The sequence below is a fragment of the Microcebus murinus genome, chromosome 12, assembly GCF_040939455.1.
Source record: "Microcebus murinus isolate Inina chromosome 12, M.murinus_Inina_mat1.0, whole genome shotgun sequence".
In the NCBI taxonomy this organism is placed as follows: domain Eukaryota; kingdom Metazoa; phylum Chordata; class Mammalia; order Primates; family Cheirogaleidae; genus Microcebus; species Microcebus murinus.
In genome coordinates, this window is record NC_134115.1 from 30,428,227 (window position 1) to 30,452,435 (window position 24,209).

At 47.0% G+C, this 24,209-nt stretch overlaps 1 protein-coding gene across 1 annotated transcript; it reads left to right on the forward strand.

Moving 5' to 3' along the window:
- The first annotated feature begins 5,807 nt into the window (after window positions 1–5,807).
- DMRT3 (doublesex and mab-3 related transcription factor 3) lies at window positions 5,808–20,155 on the forward strand. Its single transcript, XM_012738517.3, has 2 exons — window positions 5,808–6,624; window positions 18,464–20,155. Exons 1-2 carry the CDS (start codon window positions 6,165–6,167, stop codon window positions 19,426–19,428), a joined length of 1,425 nt encoding a protein of 474 aa, XP_012593971.1. The 5' UTR covers window positions 5,808–6,164; the 3' UTR covers window positions 19,429–20,155.
- Window positions 20,156–24,209: the final 4,054 nt, after the last annotated feature.

The following is a 24,209-nucleotide window of genomic DNA, read 5'->3' on the forward strand; positions in this document are numbered from 1 at the left end:
ACGCTTGGCAAACTCCCGCCACGCAAGTAGGGGCTGGAGGCAAGGGGAGGGCGTGCCTTCCCCAGGGCCACCGCCAGTTCCAGCAGGGGCTAGGGGCGCTAGTGACCTCCCCCATTCAGCGGACCCAGCCCTTGGGCGGGAAACTCTCCTTGCAAACAGGCCGCTGGGTTTGCGCCTCCGCCCGCGGCCCGGCCCCTTGCTTTCACCCGTTAGTGTCCTGCAAACCCCGCGCCACTGAACTGGGGGGGGGGGGCGCCAGGACGACCTTAGCGACACTCGCCTTCATTCCACAACCATGGTCATACCCGCAATCTGGGCCCCCTCCACTGTCCACGCACGGAGACCGCAATCCGGGACACGGGTGGGAGCCAGACACACCCAGCCTACACTGCTGTTTCCCCCTCGCACCTTTCAAAACAAGACGACTGCCCACACATAAAAGCCGAGGCCTCCTCCGCTGCACTTGAACATTTAGCGCTGAACTGGTTTCCCACGTTCACATGTATGGCGCCGCATCTTGACGCTTTACGAGTCACATTAGCGGTGCCGTTTTAGAACATGCCACGCGTTACAAAGAAAGGCGAAAGTCTGCCTGTCGAGGGGCTGGGGGGTATCCTTTGGCTCCCCCGGCTTGGCCCCATCTGTCTACCCAGCGGGTTAGGTCGTGGCTGCCTGCCCGCGCGCCGCCGCCCCCCTGGGAAGTTTGCCCGGGAAGCTGGCGCGGGGCCCTGCTTCTCCTTTCGCCCTCGGCGCACACGCGGAGCCGGCCGGAGACCCGCGGGCTGCCCTGCCTTGCGCCTTTGAAACCCGGCCGGTGCCAACGACTTGGCAACTCTCGCCTAAAGACGCCTCTTTACCCTCCCCCGCCGGCGGACCAGCCTCCTCACGGAAGCAAGGACCGTCTTTTACTAAGCCACTTGTTTCAGTTCTCGCATCCCTCACGCGTTCCCCCTCACCCGCATCCCACCCCCAGGGCCCAAGCGACCAGCAAACTTTTTGTGCAGTTCAAAGCCGCGGCCGAGATGACCGGGGTGGGCGGGGCGAACAGGGCTGTGGGCGGGGCGTGTCGGGAGGGCGGGCCCGGAGCACTCCGGAAGTTGTCCTGCCCCAAGGCTCTCGAGCTGAGAGACTAGAGGATCTCGGCCTACATTCTTCCCGGGTGGGACGCCCCTTAAGCACCCCACCCCACGTCCCGTCGTAGCTCTCCCGCCTCGGTGTGGTCTCCAGGCGTCGAGTTCGCACCCACTTTCCCCGCGGTGCTGGCAGCGCCCCTTTTCGGCGCCGTTTCTCCCATTATTCCTGAACCCCTGAAACCGAACGGGGATTTCTTTCCCAGAAGCGCGCACAACCTCCCGCTTCCCCCGCGGCGGGGCTTAGTCCGAGGACTGCCCGGGAGAAGGAGGAAGGCGGGAGAGAGTGTTCTGGAAAAGTGGCTAGTCCTAGGAAGAAGTGCTCCAGCGCCCCAAGAGCGAACACGCTTGGGAAAAGAAACTTTCTTTACCTGTCCCTTGAATGTTGCTAAAATTACCTAAAATGACTTCCTCAGCCGTTTGTTTTTGTAAGTCGCCGGAGAAAATATCTTAAATTTTAAAATCCGCGCTGCTCATTTTACCTTGGGAGACATGTTTTTCCCTTTTCCTTTGCTCAGACGACAGACGGGGCCTGCGACCTTCTTTCCAAAACACTGTAGGGACTCGACGGCGCGCCCAGCCCGTCGCGCGCCCTCCTCCTCCCGGCGGGGTGTGCCTGGCCCCAGCGGACCGGCCGGCCGAGACGGCGGGCGCCCCCTCTGGGACCCGGGTCGCGGCGGGGAGCGAGCGGCTGCGCCCGGGGCCGCGGCCCAGCGGGGAAGCGCCCGAGAGGGAACGCGCGCTTTCTCAGTCCCTCAAAACCGCGGGGCTGAGGTCGCCGCTCCGTAGGCTCCAGGGACTAAGCGATGAAGCCGTGCTGTAGCGACACGCTCACCCCACAAAAGGTGGGAGTGGGCGCGGGCTTGTATCTCGGCTGGGACTGAGGAATCTACAGGGGCGGGGAGCGCTGGGTTCCAGGCGTGGCCCGCTGGCCTCGAAAGTTCGAGAACATGAAGGAGGGCGCAGCATCTGCGCGGTCTGCAAAGGGCCAGCGGGGTCACAGGCCGTTTTGCGCCCCCCCCCCCCGCCCTCGGCCCCTAGGGATCTGGAGCAGGCTTCCCACTACGACCCGTCTCCTTCCCTTCCAAAATGGTGTGGGGACCTGATCTTTCAGGACCGCCCTTCTGTTCACTGGTGTCCCCGGGTCCGCTCGACGCGGGTTCAGTCGCCCCCACGCCCACCCGGCCCCACGCGGCCTCTGCCCTCCACCTCTCGCCCCAGAAGGCGGCTACGGGGATCCCACGGGGGCATGCACGAGTCTGTCCCCAACCAACTGGAGAACAAGGACATTATTGCCAACTCGAATTGATGGCCGGTTTTCCCGTCGTCGCCAAGCTAGACATATCCCCCGCCCGTTTCAACTTGAAGCTGACCTAAGAGCCAGTCGGAGAGGCAACTGACGATTGAGAGCTGAAGTTCCTGCTAAGAAGTTAAGGCACAGGGAGAGGCGGCACGTTGTCCTGCGTTTACAGGGGTTTCTGCACGCCCTGCCTCCCAGCGTTTGCCCGCGCCGACGTCACCGTGGCTGCGATTAAAACAGCAAAATAAGAATCCTGACCTTCCTTTCCACGAGAATCCTGCAAAGCAGAAAATTCCCTGTGTTATAGCCCGGGACAGTAACTGTACTTTTAACGAAGTATTGGTTGGGATGAGGAGCAGCTACCCGGACTCTAAGAGTTGGAGTCGGAACATCCTCACTTTCTCCGCAAGGGCACCTTGCATTCTGAGCTTTTTATATGTACACACACCCTGCGATTGTATGTGTGCCGAGAAAGAACCATATACGCACATTATTTTTCACGCTTTCACTATTATCTGCCACAATTCTACTCAGTTATTGTGATTTGAAAACACACACACACCCCACCCAGAGGCGAGCATGAGTGGATCTAGTTTAGTGAGGTTACATTTACTTGTAATCCTCCCCCCTCCCTTTCCAATTTCTTTGATGATTTTTCCCATAAGTGTATAAACTGCTGGGACTTTGTAGAAGCAGGCTGCTCTTCCTAAATGTGATTCGGACCATATGCTTTCTACATTCATTCCCGCTCCAGCTTTTCTTCTCCGCACTAACTGCTAACACGTTATAGTCACCTTGAAATTTCCTCTGCTATTTTCCAATTAAAAGCTTAATAGCCCTGGAAACGGAGTTCATGTGGTGAAGTTTACCATAGCCCCTTGTTCTGAAAGGCTTTCTGCTGGGATCCCATTATGTGCTTGAATAAACCCTTTCTGCAAACAGAAATGGGACTCGGGGTTGTCAGGTGTTGGGTTACAATAGACTTTGAGGCAGGGGACATTTTACCAACATAAATACAAACCTGTCCCTATAGGGAGATGTTGTCAAATACTGGGATATGGAAAACATTCCCATCAAATATGAGAAAAGGATTACTGCGCTATATCAAATGAGTATTTAGATCTCAGCCCCCGATGTGCACCGGAGTGAAACGGGGCCCCCGGGACCAAATAATGCCAGACTGTTTGAGTGGCAACGAGATAGGATGGCTAGGTGACCTAGGGAGGAAAGGGGGTCGCCTTGGTAGTGAGAACGCCCCTACAGACCTGGTGCAGAGCCATGCCGCCTTCCTTTTATATTTTTCTTTATTCTCAAGTTCCTTATACTACCCCGTTTCGCTGACCATTTGGAGAAATCGTAACAAATTTGGCTTTGAAAAAAGTCCTTCGTCCCACGTTCCAAGAGACCCTGAGATTTCAGCGCGAAAATTCCCAAATGCTGTGTCATTCGAGGCCCTCTTATCTCTCATCACGTGAAGGGACACGCTGCCAGCTCCCCACTTCCTCGCCTCGGTCCCACTGGGCTACAGATGACCTCCGCCTCTTGTCCTGAGAGCTTACGAAATGCCTAGCAGTTGTAGTGTTTTAGGGCTGTTTTCCTGAAGGCTGGAAGGAGAGGCGGGATAAAGGTGGCGGGGGAAGGGGCGAAGCCCAGGGGTCCTTACCCTACGTGGCTCAAAGGAAGGCCTCCCATGGCCGGTACTCCCGAGCCAGGGCTTCCTGCCCACGCCCACCAGGTTAGCCTCCCACGATCCGCAACTCCCAGGCGTGTGTGAAACCGAACAGCTAAGGGCTTCAGGGGAAACGCACACAACCGGGATTCCTTTTTAACCCTCCTCCCCTCCGTGAATCAAGGGCAGGCTGCTTGAACGCCTGGTGGTGCTTTACTTGAATTCACAACAAACACAGAGGGACGTTTTCGGGTTGCTTCCTTATTTCCAGAACAGTGCAGAGAAAACCGGCCTCCCCAGGAGACAGGGGCCTCTGAGCCCTGGAAGCGTCGGGCATAGCAGCTACTGCTATACGCTCGCATCTACCGTTCGATTAGCCCACAGCGCCACATGGGCTTAGTGTGCGCTCTCGTAAGAATACGGACTGACGGCTCCAGGACTGCCATCTCCCTCCCTCTTACAGAGCCAGCGTGCAGCCTTGCTCCGACTGTAACTACTTGTGTTTTAGTTTTTGTTTGCTGATGGGGGAGGGGTGTTATCCGTCCGCGTGCATAGGCAGTGGTAGCCTACATTCCAAACCCCGAGATTGCAAACACTCGAATAACAATCGGGTAGGGAATCTGCGGCCTCAAGGCCGCTTGTGGCCCTCCAGATCCGCAAGTGCGGCCCCTTCACCGAATCCAAACTTCACAGAACAAATCCTAAAATTTGAATTTCGTCAAAAGGCCGCACTCAAAGATCCAGAAGGCCACTTGTGGTTCCAAGGCTACAGGTTCCCCACCTCCGTCCATGGGTGGAGTCTTCGGGCTAAGAGGGGGAAAGTGGCCCCACTCCTTGTCCATAACTAAGTAACAGTACACGAGGATCTGAACTGGGTGCCTCTAGTGCCTGCTAGGAGAGAGGGGTAGTGATATCCCTAACTATTGGGAGGCTAATGTGGCTTTTGAGTTCGCTCTCTGAAAGTTTAGACCCACTGCTCAAGCAAATCCTCTGCGGGAGCACTTCCCTGGCCTTTCAGACCGTTTTTTATTAAACCACAGGGAAGAAGGTAGAAAAAATAAAATTAGCCTGTAAAATGAGTTGTCATCCTTGGGTGAGTGGGTTTTCAGAAACATGTTCTTCTACAGCAACAAAAGATAAAAAAAAAAAAAATACGTCGCAAAAGAAATTCAAGAAAAGAGCCAAAATTTTCCCGAATCGACACGACTTCCTCCACCCCACTCTCAATCGAGTCCCAGGTGCACCCGCAACGCTCCCGTAGGGTCGGATTCTCCCGGAGCTGAGTTTTTGCGGCCAATTGTCGGGATAAAAGCGGCCTTGGGCTCGGTGCCGCTAGATCAGGCCTGGAGGGAGGGGAAGAGCGCGGAGGGGAGCGGTCACCTCACTCTCTAACAGGCACCCCCACCCTCACCCCTGCTGGTCCTCCCCTTCCCCGCCCCAAGTGCACCGCCACTCTCCGGAGCGCCGCAGTCACTCCCGCGGCAGAGAGGGCTTGGAGGAGGGGGCCGTGAGCGCCCCCGCGAGAGTGGCCTGGCTGCAGGTGGCAAGGAAGGTGAAGTGCAGGGACCCGAGGGGCGCATGGAAGGAGGAAGGCGCGGGGTGGGTAGGACAAGGAGACAGAGACCCCAAGGGTGGGGGTGGCGGTGGGAGGGAGGAGCGGTAGGGGGAGGGCGGCGGAGGAGGTGCTGGGTCCGGCCAGCGCGCTAGGGAGCTGCAGACGAGCTTAATCAGAGCTCTCGCCGGCTCCTTGCAGCCGCCGCAGCGCCTCGGCGAGGAAGGACGTGCCGACCCGGCTGCGTGCCCAGAGCAGCGGCCGGCGGAGACGCGACGGGCCTGGGGATTGGCCGGGTACGAGTCGGAAGCCGCAGCCTGTGAGCGCCCCGGGAGCTGGAGAGACGGCTGCTGCACCTCCAGCCTCCTCGGGACACACGCGGTCACCGGGGCTGCGGGACCCAGGGCCGCGCCGCCCGGAGGCCGCCCCTGAGCGGGCCTCGCAGCCCAGCCGTCCAGCGCCCCCTGGCCTGCTCCCGCCGCCAGCCCGCCAACTCATCCGGGAGCCCGGGGCATGAACGGCTACGGCTCCCCCTACCTGTACATGGGCGGCCCGGTGTCGCAGCCGCCGCGGGCGCCCCTGCAGCGCACGCCCAAGTGCGCGCGCTGCCGCAACCACGGCGTGCTGTCCTGGCTCAAGGGCCACAAGCGTTACTGCCGTTTCAAGGACTGCACCTGCGAGAAGTGCATCCTCATAATCGAGCGGCAGCGGGTCATGGCGGCGCAGGTGGCGCTGCGCCGGCAGCAGGCCAACGAGAGCCTGGAGAGCCTCATCCCCGACTCGCTGCGCGCTCTGCCCGGGCCCCCGCCGCCCGGGGACGCCACCGCCGCCCCGCAGCCGCCGCCGACCTCGCAGCAGTCTCAGCCGCCGCCGCCGCCACCGCGTCCTGCTGCGGAGTTGGCCGCGGCCGCCGCGCTGCGTTGGGCCACCGAGCCGCAGCCCGGGACACTGCAGACGCAGCTCGCCAAGCCAGGTAAGAGCGTCTGCGGTGTGGGGCTTGGGCCGGGCGAGTGGGCCACTTTGGAGTGCCTGCTGCGGCTCTGCTTGGGAGGCCCGAAGGCAAGTTTTCGGGAAGTTGGCGAGCCCGGGCCTTCGTCCTCAACCCTCGTCAGGCCCAATCTTACTGGCTCGTGAGAAGCCGGCCTGAGTCTGGACCCAGCGCGGTTGGAACCCGGCACCCGCCCGAAAGGCGCCTCCGGCGACCCAAACGGCGGGCCTGCGTCGGGATCGCTCGTTCCCTGTTCCAGGTTGAAGGGGAACATGCCAAATTTAGCGGGTAGATAAAGGAAGCCAGACAGGAACAAATTAAAACCCATGCAGTCACAGTCACCACGATGTGGCCGGGCTTTCCTGGCGGCAGGCTTTAGAGAGCCTTGCATTTGTGGGTTGGGACGGGCAGACGCAGGGAAGGAGCCAAGGCCCAAGGCTTGGTGGACTCCAAGCTGGGCGTGCTCTGCTCAGCCCAGGGGAATTGGAGCGAGGACAAGAATCTCCTACTTGGGGGAACCTGTAGCCTTTCCGGCTTCGCTGTGTGCCCTCCAGACTCTTCCAATTTGGTGAAAGAAGTTCCATTTAGGAACAATAATAAAAAGGTCCCAGAAGTCTTCCAGGCTGATATCGGGGACCTGACCAAGAATGTGGCATGCCCAGAATCAACTCCTTTACAGAATCACTTAGGTCCTGTAACCCCAGGCTGTCCTCAGCTGTCTTTGTGGTGTAGAGAAATAAAATTTGACCTACAGTGAGGAAGGCCATCTCTGGCAAGCCCTTACCAGGTCATAGGCGGGCTTGGGCCTCAGGTTGCTTAACCTTCTGTTAGGAGCAAAGGCTTTCTAGGCTCTTCTTACCTCCCATTTTCTCTCCTCTGTTGTGCTTTAAGAAGGGTAGGTCTGCTCTGAGCACTGGAGGTGGGCGGTCCCCCATCCCATCCGTTTTTCTTCTGCAAGCCTCCTGAGTTTGGCGTCCTGAGAGTTGAGTCTCTTAGTCTCTTTCCTCCTGGGGAGTTTTTAGCCTTCAGTCCTGTCCAGCCTAAGAACTACTTTGATGGCTTTTGAAATACAATGGACATGTGTTTGGCATTTGTCTTTTACTGGGGCAAATGTACAAAGGGATAAAAGCCCATCTTCTCAGGGAGGGGGGGTACGTTGGAGTTAGGAGTGGGAAGGTCTGGAAAGCTCCGGTAGAACTGTGTTAGAGATGGTCCCTACAACCCCCAGCCCCCCAAAAAAGTATCCCTGGCTTCAAGATCATGGGGCTGTTGTGTGGAGCTGAGGATGTGATAGCAGTCTTGCTGGGTTTGTGGGGAGTTGATAGGTAGCCTGGTAGGTCCAGTTCTGCTGCCCTGTCTTCAGTGGTGCACTTCAGGCCAGAAGCTCTGAGAACAACCCTAAGTGAAGAGCAGAACTGGGTATTTTAAAAACAGATGAGAGTTTGCTGAACATGGATTTTTGTGAACATTTAATCCAAGGTAGCATGTAAGCATTTCTCTGAGGAATGCCCCCCAGTTGTCTCTCTTTTGTCTCTCCTCTTTATATTTGTGGATTTGCCATAGAGGAATGGGAGCGGGGAGAAAGAGGGACTTTTGTTTTTCTCCGTTAGGTTAGAACAGGTAACTAGGAGAGTTTGGTCTCAGCTCTAGAAGTGGATCCGAGCCGGTATCTTTTCTTAATTTTTCCATTTCCGGTTTCCCTAGTTGTGTTTCTTCCAGGACCAGGGCAGGAGTCAGAGTTAATGTCAGAGGTAGCATTTTGCAGTGGCCACCTGCCCAGCAGCACCCCTGTAATGGGGCATTGGATTCTGTGGTCCTTGTCCAAGAGGGGATTCCTTTCACATCCTGAGCTCTTCAGACTATTGTTTGGGATGCCCAAAGTTCATGGTTTCTAAAGTCACAAAACCAAAACAACCCCAGGAGGAGGAGGAGTGAGGGCAGGAAGGTGGAATAGCAGCTGCAGCAGCAGCAGGATACATGCTTTGGGAGAATAGAAAAGAGAAGATTTCAACTGGACAAACCAGACCCTGGTGCTCTCTCTTTTACTCCCACCACGTCTCAGGGATAGCCTAAGCCTTTCAAATTGAAAGCAAGTAGTTGCAAAGGAGAATGGGATTTATCACAATGAAAGGTAAGAGTGATGACTTTGTGGGGTCTGAGCCATCAGAGACCAACAGCTCAGTTTCTAGCTCATCACCCCACATACCTTGCACATCCATTTACACAACTTTTGTTTTCTTCTTTCAACTGATTTGACCCCATAATTCCATTCTTTAAAAAAATCCGATGGAGATGTGGGAGGAGGGCCGGAATAGAACAGATAATTATTTTCATTAGGAAGAAAAGCATACAAATGGATCTGCTCTATGCTGTGCTTCCAGAGAGAAATTCCATTTGGCGTTTAAGTTGGAGAAAACTGTTAAATGAGACTGTTGCTATATACATTATACCTTTTTTGCATTTGTTCTGCCAATATATTTGTATGTAACATACCATGGGTGTTTAGAAACATATCAGATATTCCTGGATAAGTAGCTCACTGTATGTAGAGAGTAAGTGAAGCTCTATTGGAATAGTAGGTCCACATGTACAGTAAGTACACAGACCATCAGGAATCTCTAAATATCTGCTGGCAAATCATGTAGATCTGTTTCTTTGTGAACTTTGATTTAAAAATGTGGTTGGTCTTTTTGCAGGGCAAAGGGCCTCTAGTACATAGCTGTGGAGAGATTTTTTTTTCCCTTAAATACAAAAGCACATGGAGTCTTTTTTCTCTCCAGTAATCTTTGAGAAAAGCACATGCCTTAATGAAGAATATGTTTGCTGAGCACCTTTGGAGGAAAACCACCCAGTTCAGGGAGTGACACATAAACACCAAAACTCAAGTTTTGTAACTGGAAGAAATCTTCCTAAAATTCTGCTTCAGATTATTTAAAGGAATGGAGGTAATTTTATCTAATGATATAATATGTTGAACGTCCTTTTCAGTGTAGTGATGGTTTTAAGGAGAATTTTCATATTCTAATGGTAATTAGTTCTAGCTATGGATCGAAGTATTCTTTTTTTCTTTTTGAATGTAAATTTCTTCTGCTTCTTTGATTATAATCTGTGATCAACTTGGAATTATTAGATTTTGATTGAAATCTAAAAATTCTAATTTAGGCTTATAGATATGTGTATGCACACACACATATATACACTATTGAATGAAATTATTCTTTTCTTAAATTCCCTCTACATCCTCGTCATACTTCTCCCCATGAAAATAGCATAGGAAGCATGAACATCTTTCACCTGTTCATGTATCTGAGTCAGCAGTCTCAACCAGCCAAGCCAGCCTTTCAGGACCTGAGCTCAAAAGCTGAGAGAAGTTAAGGGTCAAGGCCAAGGTGAAAAGCTGAAGTTACATTCCTGTGTTGAGACTCCCTTCCCCACCCCCAGCTTTTCCTCAGGAGAGTGTCCTGGGTCACCTCAGGCTGTGGTGCCTGGAGAGGAAAGATCTGTGTTGTAGATTCTTCCTAGGTCTGTATCTGCCATCAAAATAAATATATACACAGATTCTTTTAAATGCTTTTAAAGGAAAAAAATCAAAAACATTTGGTTAGGAGTAAGAGAGGAGCAAGATCAAATAGGAAAGTAGGATCATCTTTCGTGTTTATTTCTTCTGAACGAGAATGAATAAGATAACTATAGAGAGAGAAGTTAGGAGAGCTTGGAAAACTGCCTTTCTTTTAGTTTACCTCTTGCCGGGCGCCCGGCAAACATTTTTATGCTTGCTCTGGGCATTTTAGCTCCAGCTTGATTAGGTCCCGCCGGGTCTGGTTATTTTTTGCTTTTAATTTTTTTGCCCCCCGAAGAGAAGCACCTGCATGTATAATAAGGTATCAGAGAACACTCATGCAGGCCAGGGTGGGAAACTCTCTGTAACTACAGAGTAGGAGCAAACGAAAAATCGAGAAAGACTTAAAAGCTAATTATGAAGTGTGCGTACGTATGAATTTTCAAACGGGGTCTGGTTTTAAGACGGCTTGATTTGAGGCAAGGGGCCTGACTCAGAGTTGCACTTTAAAAAACAAAACCCAATCAAATAAAAAGGAAAAAGCTTACTGGCACGATTGATCTCTTCCAAATCTTCCCACAGGCTGGCTCTTGGAGGCGGGATGCCACCGGGCACGGATCTTCCCGCTCTCCACCCTGAGGGTTTGCGCTGTGCAGCGTGGACTGGGTTGTGTGCGGGGCTGGGGAGAGCAGCAGTGGTGGCGGGACAGGGACCCTGGCCGAGGTGGGCTGGGGAGACTTTCCTCTCCCTGGGCAGAGGTACTGGACGGTTGTCCCCGTGTGCCGGCTCCAGGGACTGCCGCCTGCCGGCCTCCTTCCTCGCCCCTGCTCGCTCTTGGCAACTCTGGAACATCCCGGCCGCACACGGAGGAGGAAGCGCCGGCCACCTCTTGCCGCCTGCGCCTTTCCCATGTCTTGCCTCTTGGGCCACTGCTCCCTCTCCGATTGTCCAGAGCTTTCCTACCCTCTCCTTCCAAAGGCAGGAGTCCTGGGGCGAGTTGCCAAATTTAGCAACAAACATGCAAATAAAAAACAGGATGCCAAATATTGCACGGAACATGCTCATACTGAAAATTACTCATTATTTATCTGAAGTTCAAATTCAACTAGACATCCTGTTACTTTATCTGGCAACCCTCGGCCAACGCATCCCCCACCCGGCTCCGGTCACCCCGCAGGACTACTCTGGGCTTGCTAGGTCGCTCGTGGGTTGCCTCCTGGCTTCTTTTCTCTGCAGAGTCCAAGCTGTCCAGGACGGGCGTCGGGGAGGCATTGGTGCCCACCTTGTGGAGCTGAGAACAGAGTTGGCAGGCAAAAAAAAAAAAAAAAAAATGAGAGTGTGACCCACGTCCAGGAACCAGAGTTCCACTGCCACCCGGGAAAAGACTCCTCCGCACCCCCAACACACTACACTCCCTGGTGTTATAAATCTGGCAGATAGCTGTGCTCTCGACTTACACAACCAACTTTTCTTTTCCCTGATGGATGAACTCCCGGGTTTAAAAGATTACAGTAATCACAGGAGGACAGTGTAAATCGAATCTGATAGCAATAACTTTCGGGGAAGGTCAGGCTCAAGTGAAATGTTACCAAGCAACAGGCATTTTGTTTGCAAAATACAATCAAAGAGCATTGATGAGAAATTCTTTGCTGCAGCCAGTCAGCACTTTCTGCTAACAGCTTTACAGAGGGAAAGGGAGTAAATCTTCATAAATCAAAGTCTCTGGAGGACTTGGAGCCCCTTTCTGGAAATGTTGCACTTCTTCCTGACAGGGAGGAGGACAGAGCCCAGTAAAAATCCATTTGCCTGTCTGCCTGCCTGCTCTTTCTTCCCTTCTTCCTTCTTGCTTTCTTTTTCTCTTTCTCCTTTTAACCTGTTGCTGCCCTCAGCCATTAGCTGATCAAGTCTTTGGACCCCCTTGTCTAGGCCTCTGTGGCTCTGATGACATATACATGAGCACTCATGGCAGAGGTGGTAGAACAGCTGGTCATCACAGGTCCACCACCTTGGGATTGTGTCATGTCACTCCCAAGAGTCCCACATTGCTACAGTGAGTCACCCCCTCTTGGGGCAATGCATATTACTGTTCTTAGAAAGGAAACTAAAATAACTAGATGGATTTTCTTTTTATTTCTTTTGCAGTTTATTATATACTTAAACAGCTATGAAAAAGCACAATCAAGTATCAAATAACAATAATGTATTATGAAAAAACTTAACAGTCTGTCAGTTTTTTACAGAATCTGCAATCTCTTGATTACAATGACTAGTTAGATGTAAATTTTACAAAGCTGGGATCAATGTTCTCATTTTTTCCACTGATTATTACTTTGTGTATTTCAGTGTGTATATTTGCACCCATAGTCTTTACATGTGAATGTTTACAATATTCCCTCCTGTGAAGATATCATAGTCTGCCCAGCTGCTGTCCTTTGTTATTTGCTGTGTTTTTCTATAAAATATGACTAACTGTACAGATAACTTGGAATTTTGCAAAAGACTAGTTAGTAAACTGTAAGCCTCTCATTGTCCAAGAGGCAATGCTTTGATCATCTCTGCATAATCTTATCTAGCACAGAACCTAGGTGCATAGTAAGGGTTTAAGGGTACTTGTTAAATGGATGAGTAGCCAGCTGCATTGTTGTTAAATACCAAATAAACATGTAAATTTATAGGTAATTTCCCCTCTGCTTCTTGAAAAGTGCTCCCTTCTGAGTCAAGAAAGGGATCAAAATTAAATTTTTGCAAGACATGCAAAGTCCACATTTGCAGACATGCAAGACATGCAAAGCCCACATCCTTAAACCCAGCCCTTTCTATACCAATGTCTTCCCAAAATATTGGTCTCAAGGAACCATCCTGATTCCTTCATACATTATCAAGCTAGTGTTGTTAATGATTTTTTAAAAAAAGCAAAGCATTCCTTTTTCTTTCTTTTCTTTTCTTTTTTTTTTTTTTTTAACTTTTTACAAGTTTTCACCCCAGGAAGAAAAGGAAACTTTTTCTGACAGAGATTCATTCCTTGGTATGCTTCAGATTTTCATGATTCATCACTTTGTGAGATAAAGATAACAACAGAAAGTATAAAAATCTTGTCTCCTGTTAGAATTCTGAGAAATGGTCTCTTCTGGAAGTCCCATCCTGCTTGGGCTCCACCCCTGTCATTGCTATAAGATTTGTGTGTTTTGAAAACTACCCAACAGGGACCTATTATTTAGAGGTGTGTTCCTCAAAGCTCAAGTGAACAGATGAGGACGAGACAGTCTATGTTTCAGAATGCATGATGTGAGTGAAAAACATGATTTTTGAGCTAGGAAATGTTCCTCTTTATGCCAATGCTTTTGCATTTTCATTCTGTATGTAAGACATATTTTGTTTTGATAGATATATTTAGATAGAATGGATAAAACACACGACATCTAAGTCAGAAAGATTTTCCATTTTTATGTGTCAGAATGTTTCACATATTGTGGTATGATATCTCCAAATATTTGAAATGAATATATAGAATTTTTTATTGAGTTATATTTTCATAGTACAAAATCCTTTAAAGAAAGTTAAATTTTGTAAATTATTTTTATATTGGAAGGCACTCTTGTGAGTGTTTGAGTATTCATTCTCTCCTTAGTTAAAAGTCTTGTAGCCAAAAAAAAGTCTTATAGCATATATATTTTGAAGTTGGTAGCACTATTATCCACAGAGAAAAATTTTCTTCTTAATTGAATATCTACTTCTTTCAAAAACCTTTACCATTTATATCAGGGGTGGCTATGAGTATTTCTGCTCATGAAATATGAAACCGGGGAGTGAACGTTTAGTAAGATTCTAAAAATATCTATACGTTTAGCAATAGAAACAGCAGATTCTATCACTATCAATAATGGGTTTGTAATATCAGATACAATTTATTTTTTCCCCTTTTTGACCTTAGTAGTTTTGACATTTTGCACCCATATGATAGAGCTAAATTATTATCAGTTGAAATATATTCTTACTCTTTATGTTCTAGGAATTAGGGTCTCAGTTTCAAGAAGAGAGAGGGTAAAGTATTTTGGGAGTATTTCCTGTTTCATTTTGTTAGTTGGCAGTTTCAGCTTTCTGCATCTAGAAAGGCTTTTGTGTTTTAAACCAACTTGAACAATTTGTAAATTCATTTAAGAAAAAAATTTGGAGATGTAAAGAAACACCTGTTATTAAATTACACTTTATCACTGGGCTCAAAACTCACCCTCTATAATTACTTGTGAAAGTCTATATTTATAACAGAGTAATTTACAATACGTTTAGTTTAGGTAGAAAAACACAACCAATTCTAGACACCATAGTGCCACAAAATTGTAGGGACTGTATATCTGCCCTTCAGAAATTATTGTTGGGTAAGGAGTTAGTTATTCTTGGTTGCAAGGTCTAGTTTTGAAACCCCAACAACCTTGGATATCGATGGGGATTCTGCTCACCCAGCATCCCTTAACAGGATTTTATGTGCGGCTCAGGTGCATGAACACCACAATGAACCCCACAGGTGTGTCCCACTTGTTGCTTTTTTTTTTTTTTTTAATCGTCTTCTGTCTTCCCTCTGAACACAGTATAAACACTGCTGAGCTCAGTTGGTTGGAATGCCCTGAATTTGTAGATTCGATTTCTGTAACATACTGTTAGCTTTTCTCACTTTTGGGGCCAGAGCCTGGACACCCAGGTGGAGATCAGCCCAGAAGCCTGTAGATAGAGTATAGGCGATTCAGCACAATCTGTCACCACTTCTTGACAAGTAACCAGAAGTGCATGACACACTGGGATGTCCCAATAGCAGATGCAAATAGTAACACAACAAAATGAGCCTTTCCAGTCTGGGGGAAATCACAGTGTCTGTCTATTCTGCAGAACTTAGGAAAATAGGTACAAAAGTGGAATTTGGCATTGTCAGACTTATAATCCTGCCTTCCAGTTGATTGGGACAGTATATCTGTTGCCACCTTGAAAAAAACTCCATTTTTATAATGGTAGATTCTTTAGATTAGTCAGAACTTCATTCCCCAGTTCCCGTTTAACTCTGGAGCCTAAAGTGTGCTATCAAAGAGTGAATTTGGTTGACAGACCTGAAAACATTTTCTGATATGTTTTTAGTGTTTGAAACTCATCCAAGGTGAAGAAAGTTTACTTTTTAAAACACTAAGTTAGCTAGGTGCAGTAGTCAGACCTGTAATCCCAACAACTCGGGAGGCTGAGGCAGGAAGATCTCTTGAGCCCAGGAGTTTGAGACCAGTCTGGGCAACATAGCAAGAACCCACCTCTAAAAAACAAAAAAATACCAAGCTATTTTTAGGTTCTTACATTTTAAAATTAGCTGAGTTTTTAGTCTTCTAGCTGTGCTTATATAGTTTTAGTTCCCAAGAAGGACCAGTTGGTTCTTGCTTAAAGAAAATTTCACCATCCTCTATATATGACAGGGTCATACTTTTTCTTCTTTATTGTGATAAAATACATATAACCCAAAGTTTACCATTTTAACCATTTTTAGGTGTGCAGTTCAGAAGCATTAAGTGCATTCACAATGTTGTGCAACCATCATCACTGTCCATCTCTAGAACATTTTTATCATTCCAAACTGAAGCTCCACCCATTAAACAATAACTCCTCATTCCTCCTATCCCCAGCTACTGGTAACCACCATTCTATTTTCTGTCTCTGTGAATTTACCCAGTCTTGGTATCTCATATATGGGGACTCATACCATATTTGTCCTTTTGTGTCTGGCTTACTTCACTTAGCATAATGTCCTCAAGATTCATCCATGTTGTAACATATGGCAGAATTTCATTCCTTTTAGAGGCTAGATGTATATACCACATTTTATTTATCATTTGTCCATCGATGGACATTTGGGTTGCTTTTACCTTTGGCTACCAAGATAGTGCTGCAATGAACATTGGTGTACAAATGTGCGTCATGTCTGATGCTTTGCAAATCCTGCCTGGCCATGTTTGCTTTTCCCCTGCACCATGCTTCTTATTTCCCCGACTAGATAATAAGGTCCACAATGTAGGGGCAAGTGTTACACTTTCTGGTATTTTCTAGCCTTTATTCTGTTTCTGTCAATATCTTACATATTTTAGGGATTTAGTTCCTTGATGCTGATAATAATAGATTATGTAGGCTAAACTTAAATAAGAAAGCTGTTTAGAGATACATAGTATTTAAAATATTATTTTCTGTCCATATTTATATAGGGAGGGTATTTGACTTGTTTTCCCAAGCTCCACTGAGCAGGGGCCAAAATCCAGCTGTGTGTTCACTTCAGTGCTGAGTTAACATAACTGTCAGTGGTCACCCACTCCCAGGTGTTTAATAATAGAGTAAAAGCCAAGAGGTATGTATGGGGTCATGAGTCAGGAAAATTTAAATAGGTCTTGCTGATTGGAATGGGAATCCATAGAAGGTTTTTTGTTGCTGTTTTTCTCTTTTAGATCAAGGACATGGAGTTCAAATACCTACCACGTTAACTTGGGTGGGGGGGGGTGGTAAAAGCTGGCTTCCCTGTCCTAGGAAGTTTTTCTCTTATAAAAATAGGTCTTTTATGCATCCCAGAGTTGTCATACGAAGCAAAAATGGCTTCATAAGTGTGGGCTGCAAAGGAACCCTCCACTGGAAACCTTATATTTTGCATTGAAAAAAGAAGCAGTTTAAGTAAGAATTCATATCAGATTCATGATTGAAAGTTGCACTGATGTAATTTGAGAATATTTTTAAATGTTTTTATGCTTGGCACATATTTACTGCTTTGTGAAGAACCAAAGTTTCATTTGCCAATTGTACTTGAGGTACATCCCGTGTTAGAAGAACGTTCATAAATGGGCCTTTGTTTAAGGCTTTTAAAATAAACAACAACAAGTAGGAGGAGATGGTTTCTGGAAGCTGCTTTGATGAAATTTCACCAGCTGGCTATCTGCACATAATCAGGTGGACCCACAGAGAGGGTGACAATGAGGCTATTCAGGCAAGGTGGTAGAAAACACAGGCAACCCGATTGTTTACAACCCAACAACTGAGTTGTTAAGAATTTTTATCTTTACATCAGTTACCCTGGCTTTGAGTAGCCACAGCCAGTACAAAGGATAAAAATCTATTTGCATATAGCTTGCTAATAAAAACTATGTTCCCATATTGTAAAGGTCTTTTGGAATGTACAACTGCAAAACAAACCACTCTGACCTACTCCTTCCTGCCTGCATAGCACTGCAATAGGACCAGCTCTTTTGGGGGTAATATCTGAGGTCAAAATATTCTTAGGTCAAAATGTCAAATTTGCAACTAGTTTACTTCATAGCACGTGTCTGTTTTATTTGGGAAGCATTTTCTCCCCCTTCTTCTTCTTTTAATATAATTCAAAAAGTCCTTTACTAACAAAACAGTTCATGTACCTCTTGCCACCCTGGCGCTGTAGTTGTGGGTGCATTTTTATACTAATGGATAATGTTCCCATGCAGTTTCACAAACCCTATCCAGCCATTTCCTTGTTCCTCTCTAAGCAACCTTTCCCACCATCCAGAATTCGCAGCCGGTTTTGTTTGCCCTCTAGTGCAAGTTACAGGCGACCAAGTTTGCCAATCCCTCGAGTGGCTTTTTATGAAATATTGCAATGTATAGAGGTGTCTTTCTTTCACATCAGCAATTGTATTAGCTAGTTATTGTACATGGTAACCTGATGACAATACTGACTGGGTTCACAAGACACTTAATACAAAATCAGCCTATGGGAAAATGAACTTAAAATATTTAAATTCCCTGTGGGTGTCTGGTGCACCAGCTGGGGTGATATCCCTAGATCACAGTTGGGTACCTCATCTGCAGAAGGCGAGCTAGAAGACAAGCCTGAGCTCATTTATGGCTCTTTCCTGGGCTTTTCCACGTGTCTCCTCCAGCCCCGCAGAGGCTCCCTATTTAGATGTCACTGCCATGAAAGCCACGTCTTCCATGGTTATAGGTTTATGTAGCCGCTCTGTGTTTAAAGCAAGCTTCCTCGTACCACGCCACATTCTCAGAAATCACTCTGATTTCTAGATCTTTATTTAGAGGTTTTGTGTTTTTATTGCCGCTTGCCAATGACATAGTTTGGTTATTTTTTTTTTTCAAGGCATGCAGTATATTATAACCCACTGGGATGCATTTTCTCTTCCCCAAAGCCTGCGTACAGCTCTCTTCTGAGCACATCTGTTCCTCTTTATGCACACCAGGAAAGGATTAACCCAGCTGTTCTCTGTTTTTCAGACTTGACTGAAGAACGACTTGGGGACAGCAGCTCAGGAGACAATACAGAGGCCTTCAGTGACAAGGACACTGACCAGAGGAGCTCCCCAGATGTGGTCAAGAGTAAGAGCTGCTTCACCCCCGAGAGCCCCGAGATAGTGTCCGTGGACGAAGGGGGCTATGCGGTCCAGAAAAACGGAGGCAACCCCGAGAGCCACCCCGACAGCCCCAAATACCACGCAGAGCAGAATCACCTCCTGATCGAGGGCCCATCGGGGACTGTTTCTCTGCCCTTCAGCTTGAAAGCCAACAGACCACCGCTGGAAGTGTTAAAAAAAATATTCCCCAACCAGAAGCCAACGGTGCTGGAGCTCATCCTCAAGGGCTGCGGCGGGGACCTGGTGAGTGCCGTGGAGGTCCTTCTGTCCAGCCGGTCTTCGGTCCCTGGAGCAGAGCGAACTGCAGCAGAACCCGAGAGTCTCGTGCTGCCCTCCAATGGGCACATCTTCGAACACACCTTGAGCTCCTACCCCATCTCCTCTTCCAAATGGTCCGTGGGGTCGGCCTTTCGGGTCCCAGACACGTTGAGGTTTTCTGCTGACTCTAGTAATGTCGTCCCCAACCCCCTGGCCGTGCCTCTGCAGCACCCTTTCCCGCAGCCACCCCGGTACCCGCTGATGCTGAGGAATACTTTGGCGAGAAACCAGTCGAGCCCCTTTTTGCCCAACGACGTCACCCTGTGGAACACCATGACGCTGCAGCAGCAGTATCAGCTGAGGTCCCAGTATGTCAGTCCTTTCCCCAGTAACTCTACCAGCGTCTTCAGGAGCTCGCCTGTCCTCCCCGCCCGGGCCACAGAAGACCCTCGGATCTCCATCCCTGACGATGGGTGTCCTATTGTGTCCAAGCAGTCCATTTACACTGAGGACGACTTTGACGAGAGGTCTGACTCCTCGGACTCTAGAATACTCAACACATCGTCTTAAAGTGGTACCAGATGGGTGGTGGCCAGGTGACAATTTCTGTGCATTTGGACGCTGGGGTGCCCGAGGAGAGGCCACATCTCGTGTATACCTTTTTCCTTCTGTTTGACAAAGTGACTGAGCTTGATTCTATACATTAGCAATAAAAACATAACTTATTTAACTTCTTGCACTTCACTGGAAAATGCCAAATAGCTCTGCTCTGTGGCTTTAGTGCTGAATGTTTATTGTAAAAGAGAGTCTAATGCTAAGAATAGTCTTGGGAAGGCGAGGCCCATGGAAGATTTATTTGGGGATGTAAAAGCTGAAGGTCAGCCTTGCACCTAAACTCAATCTGGAATGTGAAATAAAATAGTATACTTGAATGCAGTTTTGTAAAAGAGGATTCCTCAGGATATGTGAAACCTAAAGGAAGTGGTTCAGTTGCAAATGGACTATAAACAGGGACATTATATTCTTATGCTAAAAATCCTTCTTGCATTTTAAAGAGAGATCCACTTAAGAATAAACTGCTCATATGCTTATTTAAGCTTGGACAGTTTTCAGAGACAAAATCCATTAAGAATTATATTCTTTTCACATGGCTGAATCGAAACATGTGTAATGTCAATGTAAAACCAATCACAGCTGTGAACTGCATGAAATGTATTGTGAAATGAACACAAGATTAAGCTTTGTCAGGTTAATGTAGCATGCTAAGGACTCTAGAAAAAATAAACTAAGGAGATGATCTTGGTTTATGTCATTTCTACTTGTGGAAAGAGGATCTCTAAAAATAGAAACTTGATATAAAAGCTACTTACTACTACATGAGCCAGGAATCAAAGTATCACTTAAATGAGACATTCCTTGAGAAATAGGAGTGGCAAAGTTTAGGGCTGCTTTCAGAAAGGCAGAATTTGTTAAAGAATAGAATTAATTCATTCCCTCCATTCAGTTCTTCAACAGACACTTATTGAGTGCCTACTGTGTGTAAGATAATGTGCTTTCTATGTTAATGTCCACGTTACCTATCCATGAGTCTAAGCAAGGATTATAATGGAGAATCCCATTAAAACCAGGATAAATAAAAAACCACCAACAATGTACAGTTGAGTGTGGGAAGCAAGGAAAGTGCTTAGCACAGTACTTGACATAAATGAGAACTATTGCTCCGCTTAAGTTCAGCAGCTTTGCGTTCAGAATATGGACACGTATTCCCTCATTCTCACTTGGAGAAGATGCCATTCTGCTTTGTGGGAAAACATTGGAAATAAGGGCTTTGTTCCTTCATTTGAAAAGCATTCTTAGGGGTGCTATACATGGCAAACTTCTTGCTCAGATTTTTTTTTTTTTTTTTTTTTTTTTGAGACAGAGTCTCACTTTGTTGCCTAGGCTAGAGTGAGTGCCGTGGCGTCAGCCTAGCTCACAGCAACCTCAGACTCCTGGGCTCAAGAGATCCTTCTGTCTCAGCCTCCCAAGTAGCTGGGACTACAGGCATGCGCCACCATGCCCGGCTAATTTTTTCTATATATATTAGTTGGCCAATTAGTTTCTTTGTATTTATAGTAGAGACGGGGTCTCGCTCTTGCTCAGGCTGGTTTTGAACTCCCGACCTCGAGCAATCCGCCCGCCTTGGCCTCCCAGAGAGCTAGGATTACAGGCGTGAGCCACCGCGCCCGGCCTTGCTCAGATATTTTTAAAGAGAATTTTCAAAACAGTAATATTCAGTAATGCCCACACCAGCCTCTTCTCTGTTTCCATTCTTCAAAGTGCTTCAAGGTAAGATGACTGCTCAGGTCAGATAATGAACTTAAGGAATGTGGAAGAGAAAGTAAATAATCAAATAAATCAAAGTCTCTACATGACAAGGATGCAGGGAGAGTTCCCAATGCAGGAATAAGTTTTGAAGGGCTCTTCAGTCCTGGGAGGGGAAAAAGGCAAGTCCTCTTAGCTTGAGATACTCCCTATCCTTGGAAGGGTTTCCAGGTAAAAGGGGATATTTAAAACAAAAGAACCTTCTCATTTTTATTTCCACTGGGCACTTTTGAAATGAAAGATTTTGAGGGGGAAAATTCCTTATATTTAGTTGGACTAATATGTATTTAGTTGATATAGTTACATACCAGAGTATTTAAAAGTAAATATGATTTATTAGGGATATATATATATATATATATATTAGGGTTATATTTAAACATTTATATTTACATAAGACAATGAGGGAGTGGAGGGGTGAATAATTTGCCCTGATTCTAAAGACACATGTCCAGGACATCTTATGTGACAGTGATGTGCTGATGTCTGGACCTACTTAGGACAAAGGTACTATAAAAGGCATCCTCATTACAAAAGTTTACTCATATTTATTTAATAAGCAACTATGACAATGTGCCACGTAAACCAAGATGCTACAAAGTCTGTCCTCAGATGTTACTTCTTCAGGTTGAACCACCCAAATTGAACAAAACTTCGCTGATACGGTGTCCTTATAGCTTGATTTTGCTTACAAATCATCAATATCATTGACCTCATTTTACAGCGGCCAGCAAAACAGAATTAATTATCTGCAAGGCAGTTTATTCGTGGGCTAGTGCAGGCATGTTTGATCCTCTATATAATCCTCTGAAGAAAGAAATGTATGCTTCAGTGGGGTAAGTGTGGTCAGGGGTCAGAAATGAGAAATTGGTTGTTGAGATCCTGTGTCCTTCCGGCATTTGTTCCCTCTGCAGTCCTGATGGCTGTGCCCCGTCTGGTTAAAGTGGCAAAACCTCTTAGATTCCAACTAAGCTCTCAAAGACCATCCAGCCACAGTAGAATTCAGGGGAAATGAACGCTCATTTGCCTATGGGCACTCAGTTCCTCTTTCACATGAAACCGAACATCTGGATGAAAAGAGAAAAGCAGTCAACTACCTTCTGCTTGAATTCCACCTGTCACACAGGCAGCACATCTGGGTGCTTGGCTGAACACTTTCAGCTCTCATCAGCTGATGTTTGACCTGTCAGTCAATCCAGTCTTAGAGAAGGTTAATTCACATTAAACCACAGCGTTTCTCTTCTCTTTCTGGTGAGGATCTGCCAACTCCTAGTCTTTGTGTAAGTGCTTTGTTCATGTAAGATGCTTCTGAGTGTGACTGGGTTGGTCATGCTGTTCTAGAACACTCTCAGAGTGGTCCCTGCAGCCAGATGCTTGTCTCTAGTGTAGATTCCTGGGCCCAATTTGTTGAGTCAGAATCCCTGGTGGCCTAAGCAGTATATTTTTCATCATCCTCTCGAGATAATTTGTAAACTCACTAAGATTTGGGAATGACCTCTCTTCATCACATCTGTGAATTTTCTTCTTAGATTTGTGCCAAGTAAAAGGGCTGAGGGATATAAAGGCTTTGTGCTGAGATTTCTAAATCCTCTGCACTCCCGGCTACTTTGCCATGGCAAGGGTAACCTTTAACATGTAAGCAGTCTTAGTACATACGCTAGAGCTAGTTCAAATAATTTTGGCATTAGTGTCAATTACTAGCTTGAGTACACATTTTGGGTCAGAAAGGCCTGTTTCTGGAAATGTCAGGTTGGTGAAGACCTGGTAACAGCATTGATGTGCTACCCTTTCCCCAAGGGGAGGGCCAAGCTTTTTGGATCTGCTGACCCTTCCTTTCCTGTTGCATGATTCCCAGTTTACATCTGGGAACAGGTTTTGCCCTGGATCTTTGAATTTTAAGACATCTCAACACTCTTGATGATGGGGGTCGGGAGGAGGAGTAGTTTTAGGGATGAATTGAGAAGCCAGGCACTTGTTAGGTATATGGCTCTGATTGCATTAATAGCAGAACAATCTGGAAAGGTGACAGACACCGGGGGAAAGGGGCAATGATTCTAAACCACTGCTCCAGGCTAAGTTAATCAACAGGCTCATAAGAACATTTAAAATTTATAAAAAGAGATAGGATTAGAGAAGGGGGTGAGAGGTGTAGCAGGCATAGATCACCAGATTTGCTGTTTAGGGACTCAACTCCCAAGGTCTCCTGCTTGCCCTAAGGATAGATCAGGCGGGAGGTGGTGGGAGAGGGAGCATCTTGGGAACATTTGTTGGGTGCCCAGAAAACAGGCTCTGACTGCATTTGAACTGACATATTTGAAAAATGAACTTTATTTCACTGCATACTGTTTCAGTGATTCATTCTTTATATGTGCATTTACTCAGCAGAAGTGAGTCGAAAATAAGATGGATGTTAAATTTATATGTTAATTTTAATATTGAAGCTATCCTATATTTGAAGAATAAGATCAATGCTTCAATTTCATTTCTTATGTGGTACTGAACGTTGTCATTACTGGGAAAAAATCATTTACAAATGCATCCTCCCCAAATTCCAATCTTAGAGGGCAGAGGACTCTCAGAAGAGGCAATCTTACCTCGTGCTGATGGTCTAGCCAGGAGATATTCTTCAATGTTCCCACAGTAGTATCATTTACTATTTCAGTGTGAAGGGTAAATAGCAAGGGTAGTGGTTTTTCCTTAAATTACAATGGAGTTTATTTACTAATTGGATTCTGAGAGTTTTCTGGTGTTGTTAGGCTGGGTCAGGAATTTCATTTATCCCATGAGCAAAGCCAGTGGACTTAACCAAAAGTAAACTCAGCATTACTGAGAAAAATTATCCCTCCAGAGGACTTGAGCCACTGCTTGGTGGTATTAGACCACAACCTCACACTTACATTGCAATTTAAATGAAAGATTCCAAAAGTCTGTGGAGAGTTCTTTGGAGAAAAAGAAGGAATGTCTGTCTCCTAGCTACATATGGCAGA

Coding starts and splice junctions, on each gene's coding strand:
- DMRT3 (XM_012738517.3), top strand. CDS start 6,165: ATGAACGGCTACGGCTCCCCCTACCTGTACATGGGCGGCCCGGTGTCG. Junction 6,625..18,463: donor GACGCAGCTCGCCAAGCCAG/GTAAGAGCGTCT, acceptor TCTGTTTTTCAG/ACTTGACTGAAGAACGACTT.